The sequence below is a fragment of the Bombina bombina genome, chromosome 3 (assembly GCF_027579735.1).
Source record: "Bombina bombina isolate aBomBom1 chromosome 3, aBomBom1.pri, whole genome shotgun sequence".
Taxonomy (NCBI): Eukaryota; Metazoa; Chordata; class Amphibia; order Anura; family Bombinatoridae; genus Bombina; species Bombina bombina.
The window spans coordinates 430192126-430215545 of record NC_069501.1 but is presented as its reverse complement, the minus strand read 5'-3'; the positions used below and the strand labels follow the sequence as shown (position 1 = coordinate 430215545).

General features: G+C 46.7%; 1 protein-coding gene across 1 annotated transcript in view; it reads right to left on the bottom strand.

The window, feature by feature from the left end:
- WNT2B (Wnt family member 2B) overlaps positions 1–23420 on the bottom strand; it is a 174821-nt gene that overhangs the window by 25463 nt on the left and 125938 nt on the right. The window contains exon 3 of the mRNA XM_053706645.1: positions 550–827. Within this exon, the coding sequence (XP_053562620.1) occupies positions 550–827 (278 nt within the window). The remainder of the gene's footprint in view (positions 1–549; positions 828–23420) is intronic.

Sequence of the window (23420 nt, the reverse complement as noted above, 5' to 3'; positions counted from 1 at the left end):
AAACTTTACACTTTTTTGTCAACATTTAAACAGCTAAACTTAGAAAAATACATTTAAATGCCATTCTCAGACTAATCTTTTCTTTGAATGCTTCATTCTATTTAGCATGTATTTCGCGTTTAATGTCCCTTTAACAGTTTACTCTTGTTTGCTTTACAGCAGAATAAAATTCTTACTAGGAACATTAATTTATTACCTGATATATTTGCTATTTTAATATTTAGTTTCCCTCCAAAATGTAAATATTTTAGATCTTTTCTTGTAGATCATTGGATTTGGACACATCAATATAGGGGGACCACAAATTTAGCTGGCTACTGTGGAGCCAGTTGTACCTTTTTTTGAGGTAGGAAATTATTCTATACAGGGAAGTAGGTGGAAAATCCAAACAGAAACAAACTTTCACTAGAAGTTTGATGGCCAATGTGTGCTAATTCATATATAGCAGCCATTGGGACAGGTAGCTGTTACTATGAAAGTTATTGTTTCTTTAAGTTTATAGGCCTTTTTGGCAGGTACTTTTCATCACCTTTGCACACTAAGACTTACCATCCTTCCACATCGGTTGTTGTGTAGATTCATTAAGGCTCGAGCATCCTTCACTTTCTTTTCTTTGGCATCCACAAAATCTTTGGCAAATTCAATCCCAAAGTCAATATTGTCACTGCAACCTCCCCAGTCAAACACTCCTGTGCTGTCATTGGAGCGTCCCCTCTTCTTGGGGTCACAGCTGCAGGATTTAAGTTCTCCTTGGCTACAGGCCCGTGTTAACGCATAGACTACTCCTGCGTAGGATATGGCGTAGACAAATGCTGCTTCTCTGCTACCTGCCAAAGGCAATCACAAAACACCATGTTTCTTATTTAGATTGAAAAACGAGTGGATACTGATGCTAAAAAAATGACAAGATTTTGTTCAGTAAATGTTACACTCAATATTGGACTATGATCAAAAGTTTTGGGGTTTCAGCTGTGTTAGCAAGAAATGACTTACAGGGGCCCATTTATCAGGCTCTGAATCGAGCTTGTGGGCCTGTGTTTCTGGCGAGTCTTCAGACTCGCTAGAAACAGCAGTTATGAAGCAGCGGTCTAAAGCTCTGAGCAGGCGGACAGGAATCGCCACAATACAACCCGATCGAGTTCGATCAGGTTGATTGACAGATCCCTGCTGGCGGCCGATTGGTCGTGAGTCTGCAGGGGGCGGCGTTGCACCAGCAGCTCTTGTGAGCTGCTGGTGCAATGCTGAATACGGAGAGCGTATTGCTCTCCGCATTCAGAGATGTCTGTCGGACCTGATCCGCACTGTCAGATCAGGTCCGACAGACATTTGATAAATGGGCCCCATAGCCTACACAAAGAAAAACAACATTGTCAAATTTCAAGTCTATAAATAACAATTTAATAGTAAAATAATTCTGTCATAAGTGCCAACAATTTATTGGTAAACAATAATAAACTCACACCTTTTTTTGGTCACGATTGATCCTCTCCACCAACAGTGGGCCAGATTACAAGTGGTTTGATATTTAGCACTTTCGCTCAAGCATTGTTTGTGTACAATCGAAATCCGACGTTCGCTTACTTTAGGACGTTGTATACCACAACCATAGACTTTAATGGAGCTCTTGCGCTAGCATTAGACCTAAAGCACTAAACCCAAATGGCTAGATTACGAGTTTTGTGGTATGGGTGAAAAGTCTTGCAGGTTTAGCTGCACCGCACACTTTTTTGGCCGTAACGCAACGTAATTACCGCAGCTTTCAAAAAGTCATTTTTTAATAGGACTTCCATAGCGCCGGTATTATGAGTCTGCCTGGGAGGCCAAAAAGGTAGCGGTACAGCCAATACCGTCAAGATCCATAACGTAAACTAAAGTCAGTAGTTATGAGTTTTGCGCTACAAAGCTGTAACATAAAACTCATAACTAAAGTGCTAAAAAGTACACAACACCCATAAACTACCTATTAACCCCTAAACTGAGGCCCTCCCGCATCGCAAACACTAAAATAAAATTATTAACCCCTAATCTGCCGCTCCCGACATCGCCACTACTATAATAAACATATTAACCCCTAAACTGCTGCACTACCGCATCACAAACACTAGTTAAATATTATTAACCCCTAATCTGCCGCCCCTAACATCGCCGCCACCTACCTACATTTATTAACACCTAATCTGCTGCCCCCAACGTCGCCTCCACTATACTAAATTTATTAACCCCTAAACCTAAGTCTAACCCTAACCCTATCACCCCCTAACTTAAATATAATTTAAATAAATCTAAATAAAACCTACTATCATTACATAAATTATTCCTATTTAAAACTAAATACTTACCTATAAAATAAACCATAAGCTAGCTACAATATAACTAATAGTTACATTGTAGCTATCTTAGGTTTTATTTTTATTTCACAGGTAAGTTTGTATTTATTTTAACTAGGTAGAATAGTTACTAAATAGTTATTAACTATTTACTAACTACCTAGCTAAAATAAATATAAATTTACCTGTAAAATAAAACCTAACCTGTCTTACACTAACACCTAACCTTACACTACAATTAAATAAATTACATAAATTAAATACAATTTACCTAGTTAAAATAAATACAAACTTGCCTATAAAATAAAAATAAACCCTAAGATAGCTACAATATAACTACTAGTTATATTGTAGCTATCTTAGAGTTTATTTTATAGGTAAGTATTTAGTTTTAAATAGAAATAATTTAGGTAAAAATAGTAGGTTTTATTTAGATTTATTTTAATTATATTTAAGTTAGGGGGTGTTAGAGTTAGACTTAGGTTTAGGGGTTAATAAATTTAGTATAGTGGCGGCGACGTGGGGGCGGCAGATTAGGGGTTAATAAATGTAGGTAGGTGGCGGCGATGTTAGGGGCGGCAGATTAGGGGTTAATAATATTTAACTAGTGTTTGTAATGTGGGAGTGCGGCGGTTTAGGGGTTAATATGTTTATTATAGTGGTGGCGATGTCCGGAGCGGCAGATTAGGGGTTAATACGTGTAAGATTAGGGGTGTTTAGACTCGGGTTTATGTTAGGGTGTTAGGTGTAAACATAAATTTAGTTTCCCCATAGGAATCAGCTTTATGCTGCTTTATTGCAGGTGTTAGCACAATTTTGCTCCAAGCTCACTTTTTGCCTGATAACGCCAGGTTTTTATAAACCTGTAATACCAGCGCTGTAGGGAAGTGAGCGGTGACAATAACGTGCAAGTTAGCACAGCTCATAACGCAAAACTCGCAATCTAGCCAAAAGGTAGTTATGCATATTTTACATTCCAACGTTCTTCACACGGGCGTGATGTGGGCGGGGTCCGGCGTGGCCAGATGCCGGGGCGACAGAGAGCTCTAAAGAGTGGGGATAATGAGAGAAGGAGAGGGGGGATAAAGAGAGGGAAAAAAACAGCAAAAAGAGAGGGGGAGAGTGCACAAAAGAGAGGGGGAGAGTGCACAAAAGAGAGGGAGGAGATAGCACAAAAGAGAGGGGGAAAGAGCACAAAAGAGAGGGGGGAAAGAGCACAAAATAGAGGGGGGAGCGAGCACAAAAGAGAGGGGGAGAGTGCACAAAAGAGAGGGGGAGAGAGCACAAAAGAGAGGGGGGAGAGAGCACAAAAGAAAGGGGGGAGAGTGCACAAAAGAGAGGGGGGAGTGCACAAAAGAGAGGGGGAGAGAGCACAAAAGAGAGGGGGAGAGAGCACAAAAGAGAGGGGGGAGAGAGCACAAAAGAGAGGGGGAGAGAGCACAAAAGAGAGGGGGAGAGAGCACAAAAGAGAGGGGGGAGAGAGCACAAAAGAGAGGGGGAGAGAGCACAAAAGAGAGGGGGAGAGAGCACAAAAGAGAGGGGGAGAGAGCACAAAAGAGAGGGGGAGAGAGCACAAAAGAGAGGGGGAGAGAGCACAAAAGAGAGGGGGAGAGAGCACAAAAGAGAGGGGGAGAGCACAAACACAAAAGAGAGTGGGAGAGAGCACAAAAGAGAGGGGGAGAGAGCACAAAAGAGAGGGGAGAGAGAGCACAAAAGAGAGGGGGGAGAGAGCACAAAAGAGAGGGGGGAGAGAGCACAAAAGAGAGGGAGGAGAGAGCACAAAAGAGAGGGGGAGAGCACAAAAGAGAGGGGGAGAAAGCACAAAAGAGAGGGGGAGAGAGCACAAAACAGAGGGGGAGAGAGCACAAAAGAGAGGGGGAGGGAGCACAAAAGAGAGGGGAGAGAGAGCACAAAAGAGAGGGGGAGAGAGCACAAAAGACAGGAAAAGAGAGAGCACAAAAGAGAGGGGGAGAGAACACAAAGGAGAGGGGAGAGAGAGCACAAAAGAGAGGGGGAGAGTGCACAAATGAGAGGGGGAGAGAGCACAAAAGAGAGGGGGAGAGAGCACAAAAGAGAGGGGGAGAGAGCACAAAAGAGAGGGGGAGAGAGCACAAAAGAGAGGGGGAGAGAGCACAAACGAGAGGGGGGAGAGAGCACAAAAGAGAGGGGGAGAGAGCACAAAAGAGAGGGGGAGAGAGCACAAAAGAGAGGGGGAGAGAGCACAAAAGAGAGGGGGAGAGAGCACAAAAGAGAGGGGGGAGAGAGCACAAAAGAGAGGGGGACAGAGCACAAAAGAGAGGGAGGAGAGAGTGCAAAAGAGAGGGGGGAGAGAGCACAAACACAAAAGAGAGGGGGAGAGAGCACAAAAGAGAGGGGGAGAGAGCACAAAAGAGAGGGGGAGAGAGCACAAAAGAGAGGGGGGAGAGATCACAAAAGAGATGGGGAGAGAGCACAAAAGAGAGGGAGGAGAGAGCACAAAAGAGAGGGGGAGAGCACAAAAGAGAGGGGGAGACAGCACAAAAGAGAGGGGGAGAGAGCACAAAAGAGAGGGGGAGAGAGCACAAAAGAGAGGGGGGGAGAGCACAAAAGAGAGGGGAGAGAGAGCACAAAAGAGAGGTGGAGAGAGCACAAAAGAGAGGGGGGAGAGAGCACAAAAGAGAGGGAGGAGAGAGCACAAAAGACAGGGGGAGAGCACAAAAGAGAGGGGGAGAGAGCACAAATGAGAGGGGGAGAGCACAAACACAAAAGAGAGGGGGAGAGAGCACAAAAGAGAGGGGGGAGAGAGCACAAAAAAGAGGGGGGAGAGAGCACAAAAGAGAGGGGGAGAGAGCACAAGAGAGAGGGAGGAGAGAGCACAAAAGAGAGGGAGAGAGCACAAAAGAGAGGGGGAGAAAGCACAAAAGAGAGGGGGAAAGAGCACAAAAGAGAGGGGGAGAGAGCACAAAAGAGAGGGGGAGAGAGCACAAAAGAGAGGGGAGAGAGAGCACAAAAGAGAGGGGGAGAGAGCACAAAAGAGAGGGGGGAGAGAGCACAAAAGAGAGGGAGGAGAGAGCACAAAAGAGAGGGGGAGAGCACAAAAGAGAGGGGGAGAAAGCACAAAAGAGAGGGGGAGCGAGCACAAAAGAGAGGGGGAGAGAGCACAAAAGAGAGGGGGGAGAGAGCACAAAAGAGAGGGGGAGAGTGCACAAATGAGAGGGGGAGAGAGCACAAAAGAGAGGGGGAGAGAGCACAAAAGAGAGGGGGAGAGAGCACAAAAGAGAGGGGGAGAGAGCACAAAAGAGAGGGGGGAGAGAGCACAAAAGAGAGGGGGAGAGAGCACAAAAGAGAGGGGGAGAGCACAAACACAAAAGAGAGTGGGAGAGAGCACAAAAGAGAGGGGGAGAGAGCACAAAAGAGAGGGGAGAGAGAGCACAAAAGAGAGGGGGGAGAGAGCACAAAAGAGAGGGGGGAGAGAGCACAAAAGAGAGGGAGGAGAGAGCACAAAAGAGAGGGGGAGAGCACAAAAGAGAGGGGGAGAAAGCACAAAAGAGAGGGGGAGAGAGCACAAAACAGAGGGGGAGAGAGCACAAAAGAGAGGGGGAGGGAGCACAAAAGAGAGGGGAGAGAGAGCACAAAAGAGAGGGGGAGAGAGCACAAAAGACAGGAAAAGAGAGAGCACAAAAGAGAGGGGGAGAGAACACAAAGGAGAGGGGAGAGAGAGCACAAAAGAGAGGGGGAGAGTGCACAAATGAGAGGGGGAGAGAGCACAAAAGAGAGGGGGAGAGAGCACAAAAGAGAGGGGGAGAGAGCACAAAAGAGAGGGGGAGAGAGCACAAAAGAGAGGGGGAGAGAGCACAAAAGAGAGGGGGGAGAGAGCACAAAAGAGAGGGGGAGAGAGCACAAAAGAGAGGGGGAGAGAGCACAAAAGAGAGGGGGAGAGAGCACAAAAGAGAGGGGGAGAGAGCACAAAAGAGAGGGGGGAGAGAGCACAAAAGAGAGGGGGACAGAGCACAAAAGAGAGGGAGGAGAGAGTGCAAAAGAGAGGGGGGAGAGAGCACAAACACAAAAGAGAGGGGGAGAGAGCACAAAAGAGAGGGGGAGAGAGCACAAAAGAGAGGGGGAGAGAGCACAAAAGAGAGGGGGGAGAGATCACAAAAGAGATGGGGAGAGAGCACAAAAGAGAGGGAGGAGAGAGCACAAAAGAGAGGGGGAGAGCACAAAAGAGAGGGGGAGACAGCACAAAAGAGAAGGGGAGAGAGCACAAAAGAGAGGGGGAGAGAGCACAAAAGAGAGGGGGGGAGAGCACAAAAGAGAGGGGAGAGAGAGCACAAAAGAGAGGTGGAGAGAGCACAAAAGAGAGGGGGGAGAGAGCACAAAAGAGAGGGAGGAGAGAGCACAAAAGAGAGGGGGAGAGCACAAAAGAGAGGGGGAGAGAGCACAAAAGAGAGGGGGAGAGCACAAACACAAAAGAGAGGGGGAGAGAGCACAAAAGAGAGGGGGGAGAGAGCACAAAAAAGAGGGGGGAGAGAGCACAAAAGAGAGGGGGAGAGAGCACAAGAGAGAGGGAGGAGAGAGCACAAAAGAGAGGGAGAGAGCACAAAAGAGAGGGGGAGAAAGCACAAAAGAGAGGGGGAAAGAGCACAAAAGAGAGGGGGAGAGAGCACAAAAGAGAGGGGGAGAGAGCACAAAAGAGAGGGGAGAGAGAGCACAAAAGAGAGGGGGAGAGAGCACAAAAGAGAGGGGGGAGAGAGCACAAAAGAGAGGGAGGAGAGAGAACAAAAGAGAGGGGGAGAGCACAAAAGAGAGGGGGAGAAAGCACAAAAGAGAGGGGGAGCGAGCACAAAAGAGAGGGGGAGAGAGCACAAAAGAGAGGGGGGAGAGAGCACAAAAGAGAGGGGAGAGAGCACAAAAGAGAGGGGGAGAGAGCACAAAAGAGAGGGGAGAGAGAGCACAAGAGAGAGGGGGAGAGAACACAAAAGAGAGGAAAAGAGAGAGCACAAAAGAGAGGGGGAGAGAGCACAAAAGAGAGGGGGAGAGAGCACAAAAGAGAGGGGGGAGAGAGCACAGAAGAGTGGGGGGAGAGAGCACAAAAGAGAGGGGGGGGAGCGCAAAAGAGAGGGGGAGAGAGCACAAAATAGAGGGGGGGAAAGTGCGCAAAAGAGAGGGGAGAAAGAGCACAAAAGAGAGGGGGAGAGAGAGCACAAAATAGAGGAGGAGAGAGAGCACAAAAGAGAGGGGAAGAGAGCACAAAAGAGAGGGGGAGAGAGCACAAAAGAGAGGGGGGAGAGCACAAAAGAGAGGGGGAGAGAGCACAAAAGAGAGGGGGGAGAGCACAAAAGAGAGGGGAAGAGAGCGCAAAAGAGAGGGGGAGAGAGCGCAAAAGAGAGGGGGGAGAGAGCGCAAAAGAGAGGGGGGAGAGAGCACAAAAGAGAGGGAGGAGAGAGCACAAAAGAGAGGGGGAAGAGAGCGCAAAAGAGAGGGGGAAGAGAGCGCAAAAGAGAGGGGGAGAGAGCGCAAAAGAGAGGGGGGAGAGAGCACAAAAGAGAGGGGGGAGAGAGCACAAAAGAGAGGGAGGAGAGAGCACAAAAGAGAGGGGGAGAGCACAAAAGAGAGGGGGAGAAAGCACAAAAGAGAGGGGGAGAGAGCACAAAAGAGAGGGGGGAGAGAGCACAAAAGAAAGGGGGGAGAGTGCACAAAAGAGAGGGGGGAGTGCACAAAAGAGAGGGGGAGAGAGCACAAAAGAGAGGGGGAGAGAGCACAAAAGAGAGGGGGGAGAGAGCACAAAAGAGAGGGGGAGAGAGCACAAAAGAGAGGGGGAGAGAGCACAAAAGAGAGGGGGGAGAGAGCACAAAAGAGAGGGGGAGAGAGCACAAAAGAGAGGGGGAGAGAGCACAAAAGAGAGGGGGAGAGAGCACAAAAGAGAGGGGGAGAGAGCACAAAAGAGAGGGGGAGAGAGCACAAAAGAGAGGGGGAGAGCACAAACACAAAAGAGAGTGGGAGAGAGCACAAAAGAGAGGGGGAGAGAGCACAAAAGAGAGGGGAGAGAGAGCACAAAAGAGAGGGGGGAGAGAGCACAAAAGAGAGGGGGGAGAGAGCACAAAAGAGAGGGATGAGAGAGCACAAAAGAGAGGGGGAGAGCACAAAAGAGAGGGGGAGAAAGCACAAAAGAGAGGGGGAGAGAGCACAAAACAGAGGGGGAGAGAGCACAAAAGAGAGGGGGAGGGAGCACAAAAGAGAGGGGAGAGAGAGCACAAAAGAGAGGGGGAGAGAGCACAAAAGACAGGAAAAGAGAGAGCACAAAAGAGAGGGGGAGAGAACACAAAGGAGAGGGGAGAGAGAGCACAAAAGAGAGGGGGAGAGTGCACAAATGAGAGGGGGAGAGAGCACAAAAGAGAGGGGGAGAGAGCACAAAAGAGAGGGGGAGAGAGCACAAAAGAGAGGGGGAGAGAGCACAAAAGAGAGGGGGAGAGAGCACAAAAGAGAGGGGGGAGAGAGCACAAAAGAGAGGGGGAGAGAGCACAAAAGAGAGGGGGAGAGAGCACAAAAAAGAGGGGGAGAGAGCACAAAAGAGAGGGGGAGAGAGCACAAAAGAGAGGGGGGAGAGAGCACAAAAGAGAGGGGGACAGAGCACAAAAGAGAGGGAGGAGAGAGTGCAAAAGAGAGGGGGGAGAGAGCACAAACACAAAAGAGAGGGGGAGAGAGCACAAAAGAGAGGGGGAGAGAGCACAAAAGAGAGGGGGAGAGAGCACAAAAGAGAGGGGGGAGAGATCACAAAAGAGATGGGGAGAGAGCACAAAAGAGAGGGAGGAGAGAGCACAAAAGAGAGGGGGAGAGCACAAAAGAGAGGGGGAGACAGCACAAAAGAGAGGGGGAGAGAGCACAAAAGAGAGGGGGAGAGAGCACAAAAGAGAGGGGGGGAGAGCACAAAAGAGAGGGGAGAGAGAGCACAAAAGAGAGGTGGAGAGAGCACAAAAGAGAGGGGGGAGAGAGCACAAAAGAGAGGGAGGAGAGAGCACAAAAGAGAGGGGGAGAGCACAAAAGAGAGGGGGAGAGCACAAACACAAAAGAGAGGGGGAGAGAGCACAAAAGAGAGGGGGGAGAGAGCACAAAAAAGAGGGGGGAGAGAGCACAAAAGAGAGGGGGAGAGAGCACAAGAGAGAGGGAGGAGAGAGCACAAAAGAGAGGGAGAGAGCACAAAAGAGAGGGGGAGAAAGCACAAAAGAGAGGGGGAAAGAGCACAAAAGAGAGGGGGAGAGAGCACAAAAGAGAGGGGGAGAGAGCACAAAAGAGAGGGGAGAGAGAGCACAAAAGAGAGGGGGAGAGAGCACAAAAGAGAGGGGGGAGAGAGCACAAAAGAGAGGGAGGAGAGAGCACAAAAGAGAGGAGGAGAGCACAAAAGAGAGGGGGAGAAAGCACAAAAGAGAGGGGGAGCGAGCACAAAAGAGAGGGGGAGAGAGCACAAAAGAGAGGGGGGAGAGAGCACAAAAGAGAGGGGAGAGAGCACAAAAGAGAGGGGGAGAGAGCACAAAAGAGAGGGAGGAGAGAGCACAAAAGAGAGGGGGAGAGCACAAAAGAGAGGGGGAGACAGCACAAAAGAGAGGGGGAGAGAGCACAAAAGAGAGGGGGAGAGAGCACAAAAGAGAGGGGGGGAGAGCACAAAAGAGAGGGGAGAGAGAGCACAAAAGAGAGGTGGAGAGAGCACAAAAGAGAGGGGGGAGAGAGCACAAAAGAGAGGGAGGAGAGAGCACAAAAGAGAGGGGGAGAGCACAAAAGAGAGGGGGAGAGCACAAACACAAAAGAGAGGGGGAGAGAGCACAAAAGAGAGGGGGGAGAGAGCACAAAAAAGAGGGGGGAGAGAGCACAAAAGAGAGGGGGAGAGAGCACAAGAGAGAGGGAGGAGAGAGCACAAAAGAGAGGGAGAGAGCACAAAAGAGAGGGGGAGAAAGCACAAAAGAGAGGGGGAAAGAGCACAAAAGAGAGGGGGAGAGAGCACAAAAGAGAGGGGGAGAGAGCACAAAAGAGAGGGGAGAGAGAGCACAAAAGAGAGGGGGAGAGAGCACAAAAGAGAGGGGGGAGAGAGCACAAAAGAGAGGGAGGAGAGAGCACAAAAGAGAGGAGGAGAGCACAAAAGAGAGGGGGAGAAAGCACAAAAGAGAGGGGGAGCGAGCACAAAAGAGAGGGGGAGAGAGCACAAAAGAGAGGGGGGAGAGAGCACAAAAGAGAGGGGAGAGAGCACAAAAGAGAGGGGGAGAGAGCACAAAAGAGAGGGGAGAGAGAGCACAAGAGAGAGGGGGAGAGAACACAAAAGAGAGGAAAAGAGAGAGCACAAAAGAGAGGGGGAGAGAGCACAAAAGAGAGGGGGAGAGAGCACAAAAGAGAGGGGGGAGAGAGCACAGAAGAGTGGGGGGAGAGAGCACAAAAGAGAGGGGGGGGGAGCGCAAAAGAGAGGGGGGAGAGAGCACAAAATAGAGGGGGGGAAAGTGCGCAAAAGAGAGGGGAGAAAGAGCACAAAAGAGAGGGGGAGAGAGAGCACAAAATAGAGGAGGAGAGAGAGCACAAAAGAGAGGGGAAGAGAGCACAAAAGAGAGGGGGGGGAGAGCACAAAAGAGAGGGGGGAGAGCACAAAAGAGAGGGGGAGAGAGCACAAAAGAGAGGGGGGAGAGCACAAAAGAGAGGGGAAGAGAGCGCAAAAGAGAGGGGGAGAGAGTGCAAAAGAGAGGGGGGAGAGAGCGCAAAAGAGAGGGGGGAGAGAGCACAAAAGAGAGGGAGGAGAGAGCACAAAAGAGAGGGGGAAGAGAGCGCAAAAGAGAGGGGGAAGAGAGCGCAAAAGAGAGGGGGAGAGAGCGCAAAAGAGAGGGGGGAGAGAGCACAAAAGAGAGGGGGGAGAGAGCACAAAAGAGAGGGAGGAGAGAGCACAAAAGAGAGGGGGAGAGCACAAAAGAGAGGGGGAGAAAGCACAAAAGAGAGGGGGAGAGAGCACAAAAGAGAGGGGGAGAGAGCACAAAAGAGAGGGGAGAGAGCACAAAAGAGAGGGGGAGAGAGCACAAAAGAGAGGGGAGAGAGAGCACAAGAGAGAGGGGGAGGGAACACAAAAGAGAGGGGGAGAGAGCACAAAAGAGAGGGGGAGAGAGCACAAAAGAGAGGGGGAGAGAGCACAAAAGAGAGGGGGAGAGAGCACAAAAGAGAGGGGGGAGAGAGCACAAAAGAGAGGGGGAGAGAGCACAAAAGAGAGGGGGAGAGAGCACAAAAGAGAGGGGGAGAGAGCACAAAAGAGAGGGGGAGAGAGAACAAAAGAGAGGGGGAGAGAGCACAAAAGAGAGGGGGACAGAGCACAAAAGAGAGGGAGGAGAGAGTGCAAAAGAGAGGGGGGAGAGAGCACAAACACAAAAGAGAGGGGGAGAGAGCACAAAAGAGAGGGGGAGAGAGCACAAAAGAGAGGGGGAGAGAGCACAAAAGAGAGGGGGGAGAGAGCACAAAAGAGATGGGGAGAGAGCACAAAAGAGAGGGAGGAGAGAGCACAAAAGAGAGGGGGAGAGAGCACAAAAGAGAGGGAGGAGAGAGCACAAAAGAGAGGGGGAGAGAGCACAAAAGAGAGGGGGAGAGAGCACAAAAGAGAGGGGGGGAGAGCACAAAAGAGAGGGGAGAGAGAGCACAAAAGAGAGGGGGAGAGAGCACAAAAGAGTGGGGGGAGAGAGCACAAAAGAGAGGGAGGAGAGAGCACAAAAGAGAGGGGGAAAGAGCACAAAAGAGAGGGGGAGAGCACAAACACAAAAGAGAGGGGGAGAGAGCACAAAAGAGAGGGGGGAGAGAGCACAAAAGAGAGGGGGAGAGAGCACAAAAGAGAGGGGGAGAGAGCACAAAAGAGAGGGGGGAGAGAGCACAAAAGAGAGGGGGAGAGAGCACAAAAGAGAGGGGGAGAGAGCACAAAAGAGAGGGGGAGAGAGCACAAAAGAGAGGGGGAGAGAGCACAAAAGAGAGGGGGAGAGAGAACAAAAGAGAGGGGGAGAGAGCACAAAAGAGAGGGGGACAGAGCACAAAAGAGAGGGAGGAGAGAGTGCAAAAGAGAGGGGGGAGAGAGCACAAACACAAAAGAGAGGGGGAGAGAGCACAAAAGAGAGGGGGAGAGAGCACAAAAGAGAGGGGGGAGAGAGCACAAAAGAGAGGGGGGAGAGAGCACAAAAGAGATGGGGAGAGAGCACAAAAGAGAGGGAGGAGAGAGCACAAAAGAGAGGGGGAGAGAGCACAAAAGAGAGGGAGGAGAGAGCACAAAAGAGAGGGGGAGAGAGCACAAAAGAGAGGGGGAGAGAGCACAAAAGAGAGGGGGGGAGAGCACAAAAGAGAGGGGAGAGAGAGCACAAAAGAGAGGGGGAGAGAGCACAAAAGAGTGGGGGGAGAGAGCACAAAAGAGAGGGAGGAGAGAGCACAAAAGAGAGGGGGAAAGAGCACAAAAGAGAGGGGGAGAGCACAAACACAAAAGAGAGGGGGAGAGAGCACAAAAGAGAGGGGGGAGAGAGCACAAAAAAGAGGGGGGAGAGAGCACAAAAGAGAGGGGGAGAGAGCACAAGAGAGAGGGAGGAGAGAGCACAAAAGAGAGGGAGAGAGCACAAAAGAGAGGGGGAGAAAGCACAAAAGAGAGGGGGAAAGAGCACAAAAGAGAGGGGGAGAGAGCACAAAAGAGAGGGGGAGAGAGCACAAAAGAGAGGGGAGAGAGAGCACAAAAGAGAGGGGGAGAGAGCACAAAAGAGAGGGGGGAGAGAGCACAAAAGAGAGGGAGGAGAGAGCACAAAAGAGAGGGGGAGAGCACAAAAGAGAGGGGGAGAAAGCACAAAAGAGAGGGGGAGCGAGCACAAAAGAGAGGGGGAGAGAGCACAAAAGAGAGGGGGGAGAGAGCACAAAAGAGAGGGGAGAGAGCACAAAAGAGAGGGGGAGAGAGCACAAAAGAGAGGGGAGAGAGAGCACAAGAGAGAGGGGGAGAGAACACAAAAGAGAGGAAAAGAGAGAGCACAAAAGAGAGGGGGAGAGAGCACAAAAGAGAGGGGAGAGAGAGCACAGAAGAGTGGGGGGAGAGAGCACAAAAGAGAGGGGGAGAGAGCACAAAAGAGAGGGGGGAGAGAGCACAGAAGAGTGGGGGGAGAGAGCACAAAAGAGAGGGGGGGGAGCGCAAAAGAGAGGGGGGAGAGAGCACAAAATAGAGGGGGGGAAAGTGCGCAAAAGAGAGGGGAGAAAGAGCACAAAAGAGAGGGGGAGAGAGAGCACAAAATAGAGGAGGAGAGAGAGCACAAAAGAGAGGGGAAGAGAGCACAAAAGAGAGGGGGAGAGAGCACAAAAGAGAGGGGGGAGAGCACAAAAGAGAGGGGGAGAGAGCACAAAAGAGAGGGGGGAGAGCACAAAAGAGAGGGGAAGAGAGCGCAAAAGAGAGGGGGAGAGAGCGCAAAAGAGAGGGGGGAGAGAGCGCAAAAGAGAGGGGGGAGAGAGCACAAAAGAGAGGGAGGAGAGAGCACAAAAGAGAGGGGGAAGAGAGCGCAAAAGAGAGGGGGAAGAGAGCGCAAAAGAGAGGGTGAGAGAGCGCAAAAGAGAGGGGGGAGAGAGCACAAAAGAGAGGGGGGAGAGAGCACAAAAGAGAGGGAGGAGAGAGCACAAAAGAGAGGGGGAGAGCACAAAAGAGAGGGGGATAAAGCACAAAAGAGAGGGGGAGAGAGCACAAAAGAGAGGGGGAGAGAGCACAAAAGAGAGGGGAGAGAGCACAAAAGAGAGGGGGAGAGAGCACAAAAGAGAGGGGAGAGAGAGCACAAGAGAGAGGGGGAGGGAACACAAAAGAGAGGAAAAGAGAGAGCACAAAAGAGAGGGGGAGAGAGCACAAAAGAGAGGGGGAGAGAGCACAAAAGAGAGGGGGGAGAGAGCACAGAAGAGTGGGGGGAGAGAGCACAAAAGAGAGGGGGGGAGAGTGCAAAAGAGAGGGGGGAGAGAGCACAAAATAGAGGGGGGGAGAGAGCACAAAAGAGAGGGGAGAAAGAGCACAAAAGAGAGGGGGAGAGAGAGCACAAAAGAGAGGGGGAGAGAGAGCACAAAAGAGAGGGGAAGAGAGCACTAAAGAGAGGGGGAGAGAGCACAAAAGAGAGGGGGGAGAGCACAAAAGAGAGGGGGAGAGAGCACAAAAGAGAGGGGGGGAGAGCACAAAAGAGAGGGGGAAGAGAGCGCAAAAGAGAGGGGGAGAGAGCGCAAAAGAGAGGGGGGAGAGAGCGCAAAAGAGAGGGGGAGAGCGCGCTAAAGAGAGGGGGAGAGAGCACAAAAGAGAGGGGAGAGAGCACAAAAGAGAGGGGGAAAGAGCACAAAAGAGAGGGGGAAAGAGCGCAAAAGAGAGGGAGAGAGACAGCAAAAGAGAGAGCAAATGAGAGGAGGGGGAGAGAGCAAATGAGAGGAGAGAGAGCAATGAGAGGGGGGAAGAGAGAGAGCAAAAGAGAGGGAGAGAGACAGTAAATTAGGGGGAGAGAGAGGCAGCAAAAGAGAGGGAGAGAGACAGCAAAAGAGGGTGGAGAGAGAGCAAAAGAGAGGGGGAGAGAGAGAGCAAAAGAGAGTGGGGAGAGAGAGAGAGCGCAAAAGAGAGGGGGAGAGAGAGACAAAAGAGAGGGAGAGAGAGCACAAGAGAGAGGGAGGAGAGAGCACAAAAGAGAGGGAGAGAGCACAAAAGAGAGGGGGAGAGAGCACAAAAGAGAGGGGAGAGAGAGCACAAAAGAGAGGGGGAGAGAGCACAAAAGAGAGGGGGGAGAGAGCACAAAAGAGAGGGAGGAGAGAGCACAAAAGAGAGGGGGAGAGCACAAAAGAGAGGGGGAGAAAGCACAAAAGAGAGGGGGAGAGAGCACAAAAGAGAGGGGGAGAGAGAGCAAAAGAGAGGGGGAGAGAGAGAGCAAAAGAGAGTGGGGAGAGAGAGAGAGCGCAAAAGAGAGGGGGAGAGAGAGACAAAAGAGAGGGAGAGAGAGCACAAGAGAGAGGGAGGAGAGAGCACAAAAGAGAGGGAGAGAGCACAAAAGAGAGGGGGGAGAGAGCACAAAAGAGAGGGGAGAGAGAGCACAAAAGAGAGGGGGAGAGAGCACAAAAGAGAGGGGGGAGAGAGCACAAAAGAGAGGGAGGAGAGAGCACAAAAGAGAGGGGGTGAGCACAAAAGAGAGTGGGAGAAAGCACAAAAGAGAGGGGGAGAGAGCACAAAAGAGAGGGGGAGAGAGCAAAAAAGAGAGGGGGAGAGAGCACAAAAGAGAGGGGAGAGAGCACAAAAGAGAGGGGGAGAGAGCACAAAAGAGAGGGGAGAGAGAGCACAAGAGAGAGGGGGAGAGAACACAAAAGAGAGGAAAAGAGAGAGCACAAAAGAGAGGGGGAGAGAGCACAAAAGAGAGGGGAGAGAGAGCACAAAAGAGAGGGGGGAGAGAGCACAGAAGAGAGGGGGGGCGCAAAAGAGAGGGGGGAGAGAGCACAAAATAGAGGGGGGGAAAGAGCGCAAAAGAGAGGGGAGAAAGAGCACAAAAGAGAGGGGAGAAAGAGCACAAAAGAGAGGGGGAGAGAGAGCACAAAAGAGAGGGGGAGAGAGAGCACAAAAGAGAGGGGAAGAGAGCACAAAAGAGAGGGGGAGAGAGCACAAAAGAGAGGGGGGAGAGCACAAAAGAGAGGGGGAGAGAGCACAAAAGAGAGGGGGGAGAGCACAAAAGAGAGGGGGAAGAGAGCGCAAAAGAGAGGGGGAGAGAGCACAAAAGAGAGGGGGGAGAGAGCGCAAAAGAGAGGGGGGAGAGAGCACAAAAGAGAGGGAGGAGAGAGCACAAAAGAGAGGGGGAGAGAGCGCAAAAGAGAGGGGGAGAGAGCGCAAAAGAGAGGGGGGAGAGAGCACAAAAGAGAGGGGGGAGAGAGCACAAAAGAGAGGGAGGAGAGAGCACAAAAGAGAGGGGGAGAGCACAAAAGAGAGGGGGAGAAAGCACAAAAGAGAGGGGGAGAGAGCACAAAAGAGAGGGGGAGAGAGCACAAAAGAGAGGGGGAGAGAGCACAAAAGAGAGGGGAGAGAGCGCAAAAGAGAGGGGGAGAGAGCACAAAAGAGAGGGGAGAGAGAGCACAAGAGAGAGGGGGAGAGAGCACAAAAGAGAGGGGGGAGAGAGCACAAAAGAGAGGGAGGAGAGAGCACAAAAGAGACGGGGAGAAAGCACAAAAGAGAGGGGGGAGAGAGCACAGAAGAGTGGGGGGAGAGAGCACAAAAGAGAGGGGGGGAGAGCGCATAAGAGAGGGGGGAGAGAGCACAAAATAGAGGGGGGGAGAGAGCACAAAAGAGAGGGGAGAAAGAGCACAAAAGAGAGGGGGAGAGAGAGCACAAAATAGAGGAGGAGAGAGAGCACAAAAGAGAGGGGAAGAGAGCACAAAAGAGAGGGGGAGAGAGCACAAAAGAGAGGGGGGAGAGCACAAAAGAGAGGGGGAGAGAGCACAAAAGAGAGGGGGGAGAGCACAAAAGAGAGGGGGAAGAGAGCGCAAAAGAGAGGGGGAGAGAGCGCAAAAGAGAGGGGGGAGAGAGCGCAAAAGAGAGGGGGAGAGCACAAAAGAGAGGGGGAAAGAGCACAAAAGAGAGGGGGAAAGAGCGCAAAAGAGAGGGAGAGAGACAGCAAAAGAGAGGAGAGAGAGCAAATGAGAGGAGGGGGAGAGAGCAAATGAGAGGAGAGAGAGCAATGAGAGGTGGGAAGAGAGAGAGCAAAAGAGAGGGAGAGAGACAGTAATTTAGGGGGAGAGAGAGGCAGCAAAAGAGAGGGAGAGAGACAGCAAAAGAGGGGGAGAGAGAGCAAAAGAGAGGGGGAGAGAGAGCAAAAGAGAGTGGGGAGAGAGAGAGCGCAAAAGAGAGGGGGAGAGAGAGAGACAAAAGAGAGGGAGAGAGACAGCAAAAAAGGGGGAGAGAGAGCAAAAGAGAGGGGGAGAGAGCAAAAGAGAGGGGCAAGAGAGAGAGAGCAAAAGAGAGGGGGAGAGAGCAAAAGAGAGGGGGGGAGAGAGAGAGCAAAAGAGAGGGGGGGGGGGGAGAGAGAGCAAAAGAGAGGGGGAGAGAGAGAGTAAAAGAGAGGGTAGATAGAGAGAGCAAAAGAGAGGGGGGATAGAGATACATGGGCTTTAGGACTAGTATATATATATATATATATATATATATATATACACACACACACATTATAGCCCTTTCCTTTCAAACACCTTGTCATATACCATAAACCTTTTAACCCTTATATACATGTTTTATTAATCTTTATATAAATAGTTTTTTTCAGAGTATATAGGAGTGTAGCACTATATTTTAATTGTTTTTGGTGCACATTTATTTTTCTTACCCTTTACGCTAGGTCTCCACTCGCACAAATCCGACACTCACAATATTGTTTGCACTCGAGCAAACACGTTTACTTTCAACTTGTAATAGGCACACAAATTAGCGCAGTCATAATATTGCTTATCGTAACTTGTGCTAACAGCATACCACTTGGAATCTGGTCCAGTGTTGGAGTTGTCCTTATCAGCCAGTGAGCAATAATACAGCAGTATCAGCTCTTCGAGAACATTTATTAACTTTTAGTTTACATTCAAACTGTTTTTACATAACCTCATTTTCATGCTAAGCAATATTTTTAACATTTTTAACAGCTGCTCTTTCATATGCAGACAGTGTAAGTACAACGTCCCTTTATTCCTTAATAACATTGTACCTTATCCCCTTAATGAACATTGTAGTCAGCATTTGTTCTTTGTTTCGTTTAAAAGAGAGCATTTAAAAATGTATTTTACCTTTTTATATTAAAAAAATCATAATGTCTTAAAGAAAACAATATTTTCTGACAAGTGTAAATGCTTTTAAAGGGACATTGAACACTAAATACATTTTATATGCTTAGTATTGAGATTATTCCTCACCTCCTGCTCCAGGAGGTGGGGAATGATCTCAATACTATGAAAAATATTTAATCCTTAAAGGGACACTTAACAGATTTCATTCACCTCAGTCTAATCATGGATGGTGCCACTTTAGAACTTAGTTTACACTGCAAGTTCCAACATGGCCCCATCCATAATTAGAGTTAGGTGCATAAAATCTGTTTAGGGTTTAAAGGGACATATACACTAGATTTGTATTTGCATAAATGTTTTGTAGATGATCCATTTAAATAGCCTATACAGCATTTTTTTTTTAAAAAAATGTATATTTTTGCTTTTTTTTAAAAAACATTGCTCTGATTTTCAGACTCCTAACCAAGCCCCAAAGTTTTAGGAGAATACTGACGTATACCTACTCCAGCTTGCTCCTGTTTGTGTAAAGAGTCTTTTCATATGCAGAGGAAGGGGGGGGGGGGGTCTGCTCTTTTTGCTATAGAATCACTTGCAGTGGGTGTTCCAGCTAACTTTTTCAACAGAACTAAGCTGGGAGCTTCTAAGTAAGTTTTTAAACGGTTTTATACTGGATTTTTAGATCAGTATCTGTGCATATTATTCTTTATAGTAGAGTCTATTACATGCAGTTAAATGAAAATTGATGTATACTGTCCCTTTAAAGATTAAATATATTTAATGCACCCCCCTCTCTAAATATGGATGCTGAACCAGGATTACACTGCAGGTATCTGAAGGAGAGTTGCTGCCCATGTGCAAACACATCATCGCTGGAATGCAGTAAAAGATAGACTTGTAGGTTATCGAAAAATTCAGTTTGATTCGATTAGATTTGGGTCTTAAAAAAATTAGGTTTGAGACATTCGTAATAATTCAGTATGTGTCGGTAATTCGGTTTCGGAATTTATTTGTGTCGTTCTGAATTTTGAAATTCGGATGCATTCGAAACTGTTACCGAATTATTATTAATGTTGGAGCGAATCTTTATTACGGACCGAATCGTTATTTCTAACTAATGTTCCGGAGATTGCTGAAACAAAATTATGTTAAACCGCCACCCACGCCGCCACTAAATAAAGCTATTAATCCCTAAATCTCCGTTCCCCCACATCACTAATACTACCTAAACCTATTAACGTAGATCAAATGTATAGAGGCGCTGGTCTTGAATCTATTGACGTGCACACTGAAGAAAGAAACTTAACTTGTGATTTGCAGGAGTTGACAACAAAATAATGTGCAGTATACTCACTCCGAAAAATTTCAGAGTTCAGCTTCTTCAAAAGGATCTTTGTCCCAGTTTTCCCACACTGTGCTTTAGTATCTGTAGATAATGGAAATTGCACTGCAGGTAATTGTATCTTTTGCGAGATAAAATGTGCAATATACTCACTCCGATAAATTCGGAATCCGGCTCCTCAAAAGGTGGTAGGTAGCTTTAAATTACTTCCAAGAAAGGCAGCAAAATACTTGTTGTAGCAAACAAATATTTATTAAAACATGGTTAAAAGGCTCTTTTTTATCTTGGCTCTACGCGTTTCAACGATTGAATCGTCTTTTTCAAGAGCAGTAAAAAACAATTGGAAGTGCTGCCTAGTGATACTATAGATGATTTCAATACTCAATCCAAGATAATCAAAGAAAGATTTGAACACAAAGGCTATGATAGTAATATATTAGAGCAAGATAGGGTTGAAGTGGGAAATAGGAATCGAGATTCTTTAATTCTAAATACTAAAAAAGAAGGCATAAATAATCCAAATTTTCCAAGGTTTATTACCACATATAATAGTGTACACAAACAGATTAAACATATTATAAACCAACATTGGAATGTTCTTAAAAATGATGAATATCTGAATAACATCATTCCTAATAAACCAATGATAACCTTTAGGAAGGGAACAAATTTCAAACAGAAATTGGCACCTTCCCTCATCAAAGGGATGAAGCCTCCTAAACCCATTCAAATTGCTAATTTGACAGGATTTTATACATGTGGGCATTGTAAAGCATGCAATTACACTAAGAAGACACATAAGACATTTACTTCCTCTGTAACAGGCAAATCATACACGATAAAAGATTTCATTACTTGTAAAACTAAAAATACAATTTATTTACTTCAGTGTAACTGTCAGATCCAGTATTTAGGTCAAACTTCAAGATTTGTAAAGACACGCATACTAGAACACCTCAATAAAATTGAAAAAGAGAAAGAAGATCATGGTGTTCCCTTACACTACAACAATTGCCCACTATATGACAAAAAACATCTATCATGGATTGGCATAGAAAAAGTTTCATTGCATTGGAGAGGGGGGGAGATAGAAAAAGAACTCAATAAAAGAGAACTATGGTGGATACACACATTAAAAACATATGGACACTATGGTTTAAATAAAGATATTAGAGTGGCAGCATTCATCTAATTCAATATGGAGAAACTATATATCGGCATGTTCAATTTTATCTGGTTTATTTGATTTTAATTTATTTTAATTGATTTATACAAAAGTATTAATTTCATATTTAAACATTATTTTATAGTATATTTTATGTAGTCATGGATGTAGAATTTTGTTTTATGTTAAAATAGAATTGTTTCAAAATATCAAAATGTTCAAAATCTATATTTGATATCAAAATGTCCAAAATCTATATTTGAGTCCATGTTGCATTAGTATGAAGGAGACTAAAACCTTATTGGTTAGAATTCTCCAATATTATAGTTAGAATCAATGACCATTTATGTTAAAATATCAGATATTGAATTCTAAGGTATTTTGTTAAACAAGTGATTTTATTACAATCGTTTTTGTGTTTGAAATGTACACGATCCAAAGTGACCTGCACTTTCCATTACATACCCCTTAGAGAAAATTCAAAGTATCGGCTACCATGGGAATATAGTGAAAACATCGCTCACAAAGAGATTGGTCAATCTTAGACATGTGGTACAGAACTGATCGGACAAAACCGGAACCAGCTTTTCACATATAAAGTATCTGGAACAACGCTCTCCACCTGATTGGTCGGATGGGAACACATGATCACGTATCGTCTGGCGGACCTTAAAGGGAACTATACAGAATCGGGACTCGAAAGGGAACTTCATCATTACTCCATTTTGATTGGCTAAATAACTTTTTCATTTATACCGATCCGATTTGGCTAATTATTGAGATTTTGAGCGAAATAGCTTAAGCATATACAAAAAATGCATCACTCTCAAAACGCAATCGGATGGGGATAAAAATAAAAATCAAAATGTTTTATTTGTGAGTCCTATTCCGATGTTTATCACCGGAACAGGAACAATGATTACCTGTATAAATACACCTGTAATACTCCAAAGGCAGCACTTCCAATTGTTTTTTACTGCTCTTGAAAAAGACGATTCAATCGTTGAAACGCGTAGAGCCAAGATAAAAAAGAGCCTTTTAACCATGTTTTAATAAATATTTGTTTGCTACAACAAGTATTTTGCTGCCTTTCTTGGAAGTAATTTAAAGCTACCTACCACCTTTTGAGGAGCCGGATTCCGAATTTATCGGAGTGAGTATATTGCACATTTTATCTTGCAAAAGATACAATTACCTGCAGTGCAATTTCCATTATCTACAGATACTAAAGCACAGTGTGGGAAAACTGGGACAAAGATCCTTTTGAAGAAGCTTAACTCTGAAATTTTTCGGAGTGAGTATACTGCACATTATTTTGTTGTCAACTCCTGCAAATCACAAGTTAAGTTTCTTTCTTCAGTGTGCACGTCAATAGATTCAAGACCAGCGCCTCTATACATTTGATCTATATTCTACTCACAGTACTGTTGGGAGAGACTGTTAGAGGGCAGCGGTCACTTAAGAGGGGAGTATTGTGCTCTATTCTAGTCATTCTGTACATTGTGTTGTTAACATCTAACATATCTGTATAGTCTTTTGTTACTAAACCTATTAACCCCTAAACCGCAACCCCCCACATCACCGACACTAACTAAATAACTAAATAAAGTTATTAACCGCGAAACCGCAGTTCCCCGACATCGCCGACTAACTAAACCTATGAATCCATAAACCGCACCCCCCCCCAGATCTGCAACACTACCTAAACCTATTAACCCCTTAACTGCCGTTCCCAAACATTGCCAACAAAAAATAAATTACTAAATAAAGTATTAACCCCTAAACCGCCGTTCCCTGACATAGGCGACACTAACTAAAACTATTAACCCCTAAACCGCACCACCCACATCGCCAACTCTACCTAAACCTATTAACCCCAAAAGCGCCGTTCCCAAACATCCCCAACACTAACTAAACCTATTAACCCCTAAACCGCAGTTCCCCGACATCGCCAACACTAACTAAACCTATTAACCCATAAACTGCACCCCCACACACATCGCCAACACTAACTAAACCTATTAATTAACCCCTAAACTGCCGGCCCCCACATTGCAACAACCTAAATTAAACTATATTAACCCCTAAACCTAACCCTAAGCTTAAACACAACACCCCCTCTTTAACATGATTTAAATAAACCTAAATTAAAGTTTAAATTATTAACTAAATATATAAAACCTATTTATATCTAAATCCAAAGTAATTTACCTGTGAAACAAAACCTAAGCCAGCTAAAATATAACTAATAGTTATATTGTAGCTAGCTTAGGTTTTATTTTTATTTCACAGGTAAGTTATTTATTTTAACTAGGTATACTAGTTAGTAAAAAATAGTTATTAACTATTTACTAACTAACTAGTTAAAATAAATACAAACTTACCTGTGAAATAAAAATAAAACCTAAGCTGCCTTGCACTAAAAGCTACCATTACAAAATAAAAAAACCTACCATTACAAAAATAAAACAACACTAAAATTACAAAAAATAAAAAAACTACCATTACAAAAAATAACAAATAAAATTATCCAAAACAATAAAAATTATTCCTAGGGGTTTAGGGGTTAATAGGTTTAGTTAGTGTTGGTGAGTTGGGGGGTGCGGTTTAGGGGTTAATTGCTTTATTTACTGGTCGCGATGTGGGGGGTTGCGGTTTAGGGGTAAAGGTTTAGTTTGTGTTGGCGATGTTTTGGAATGGAAGTTTAGGGGTTAATAGGTTTAGTTAGTGTTGGCGGTGTGGGGGTGTGTGCGGTTTAGGGGTTAATAGGTTTAGTTCATGTCGGCAATGTTTTGGGACAGCGGATTAGGGGTTAATAGGTTTA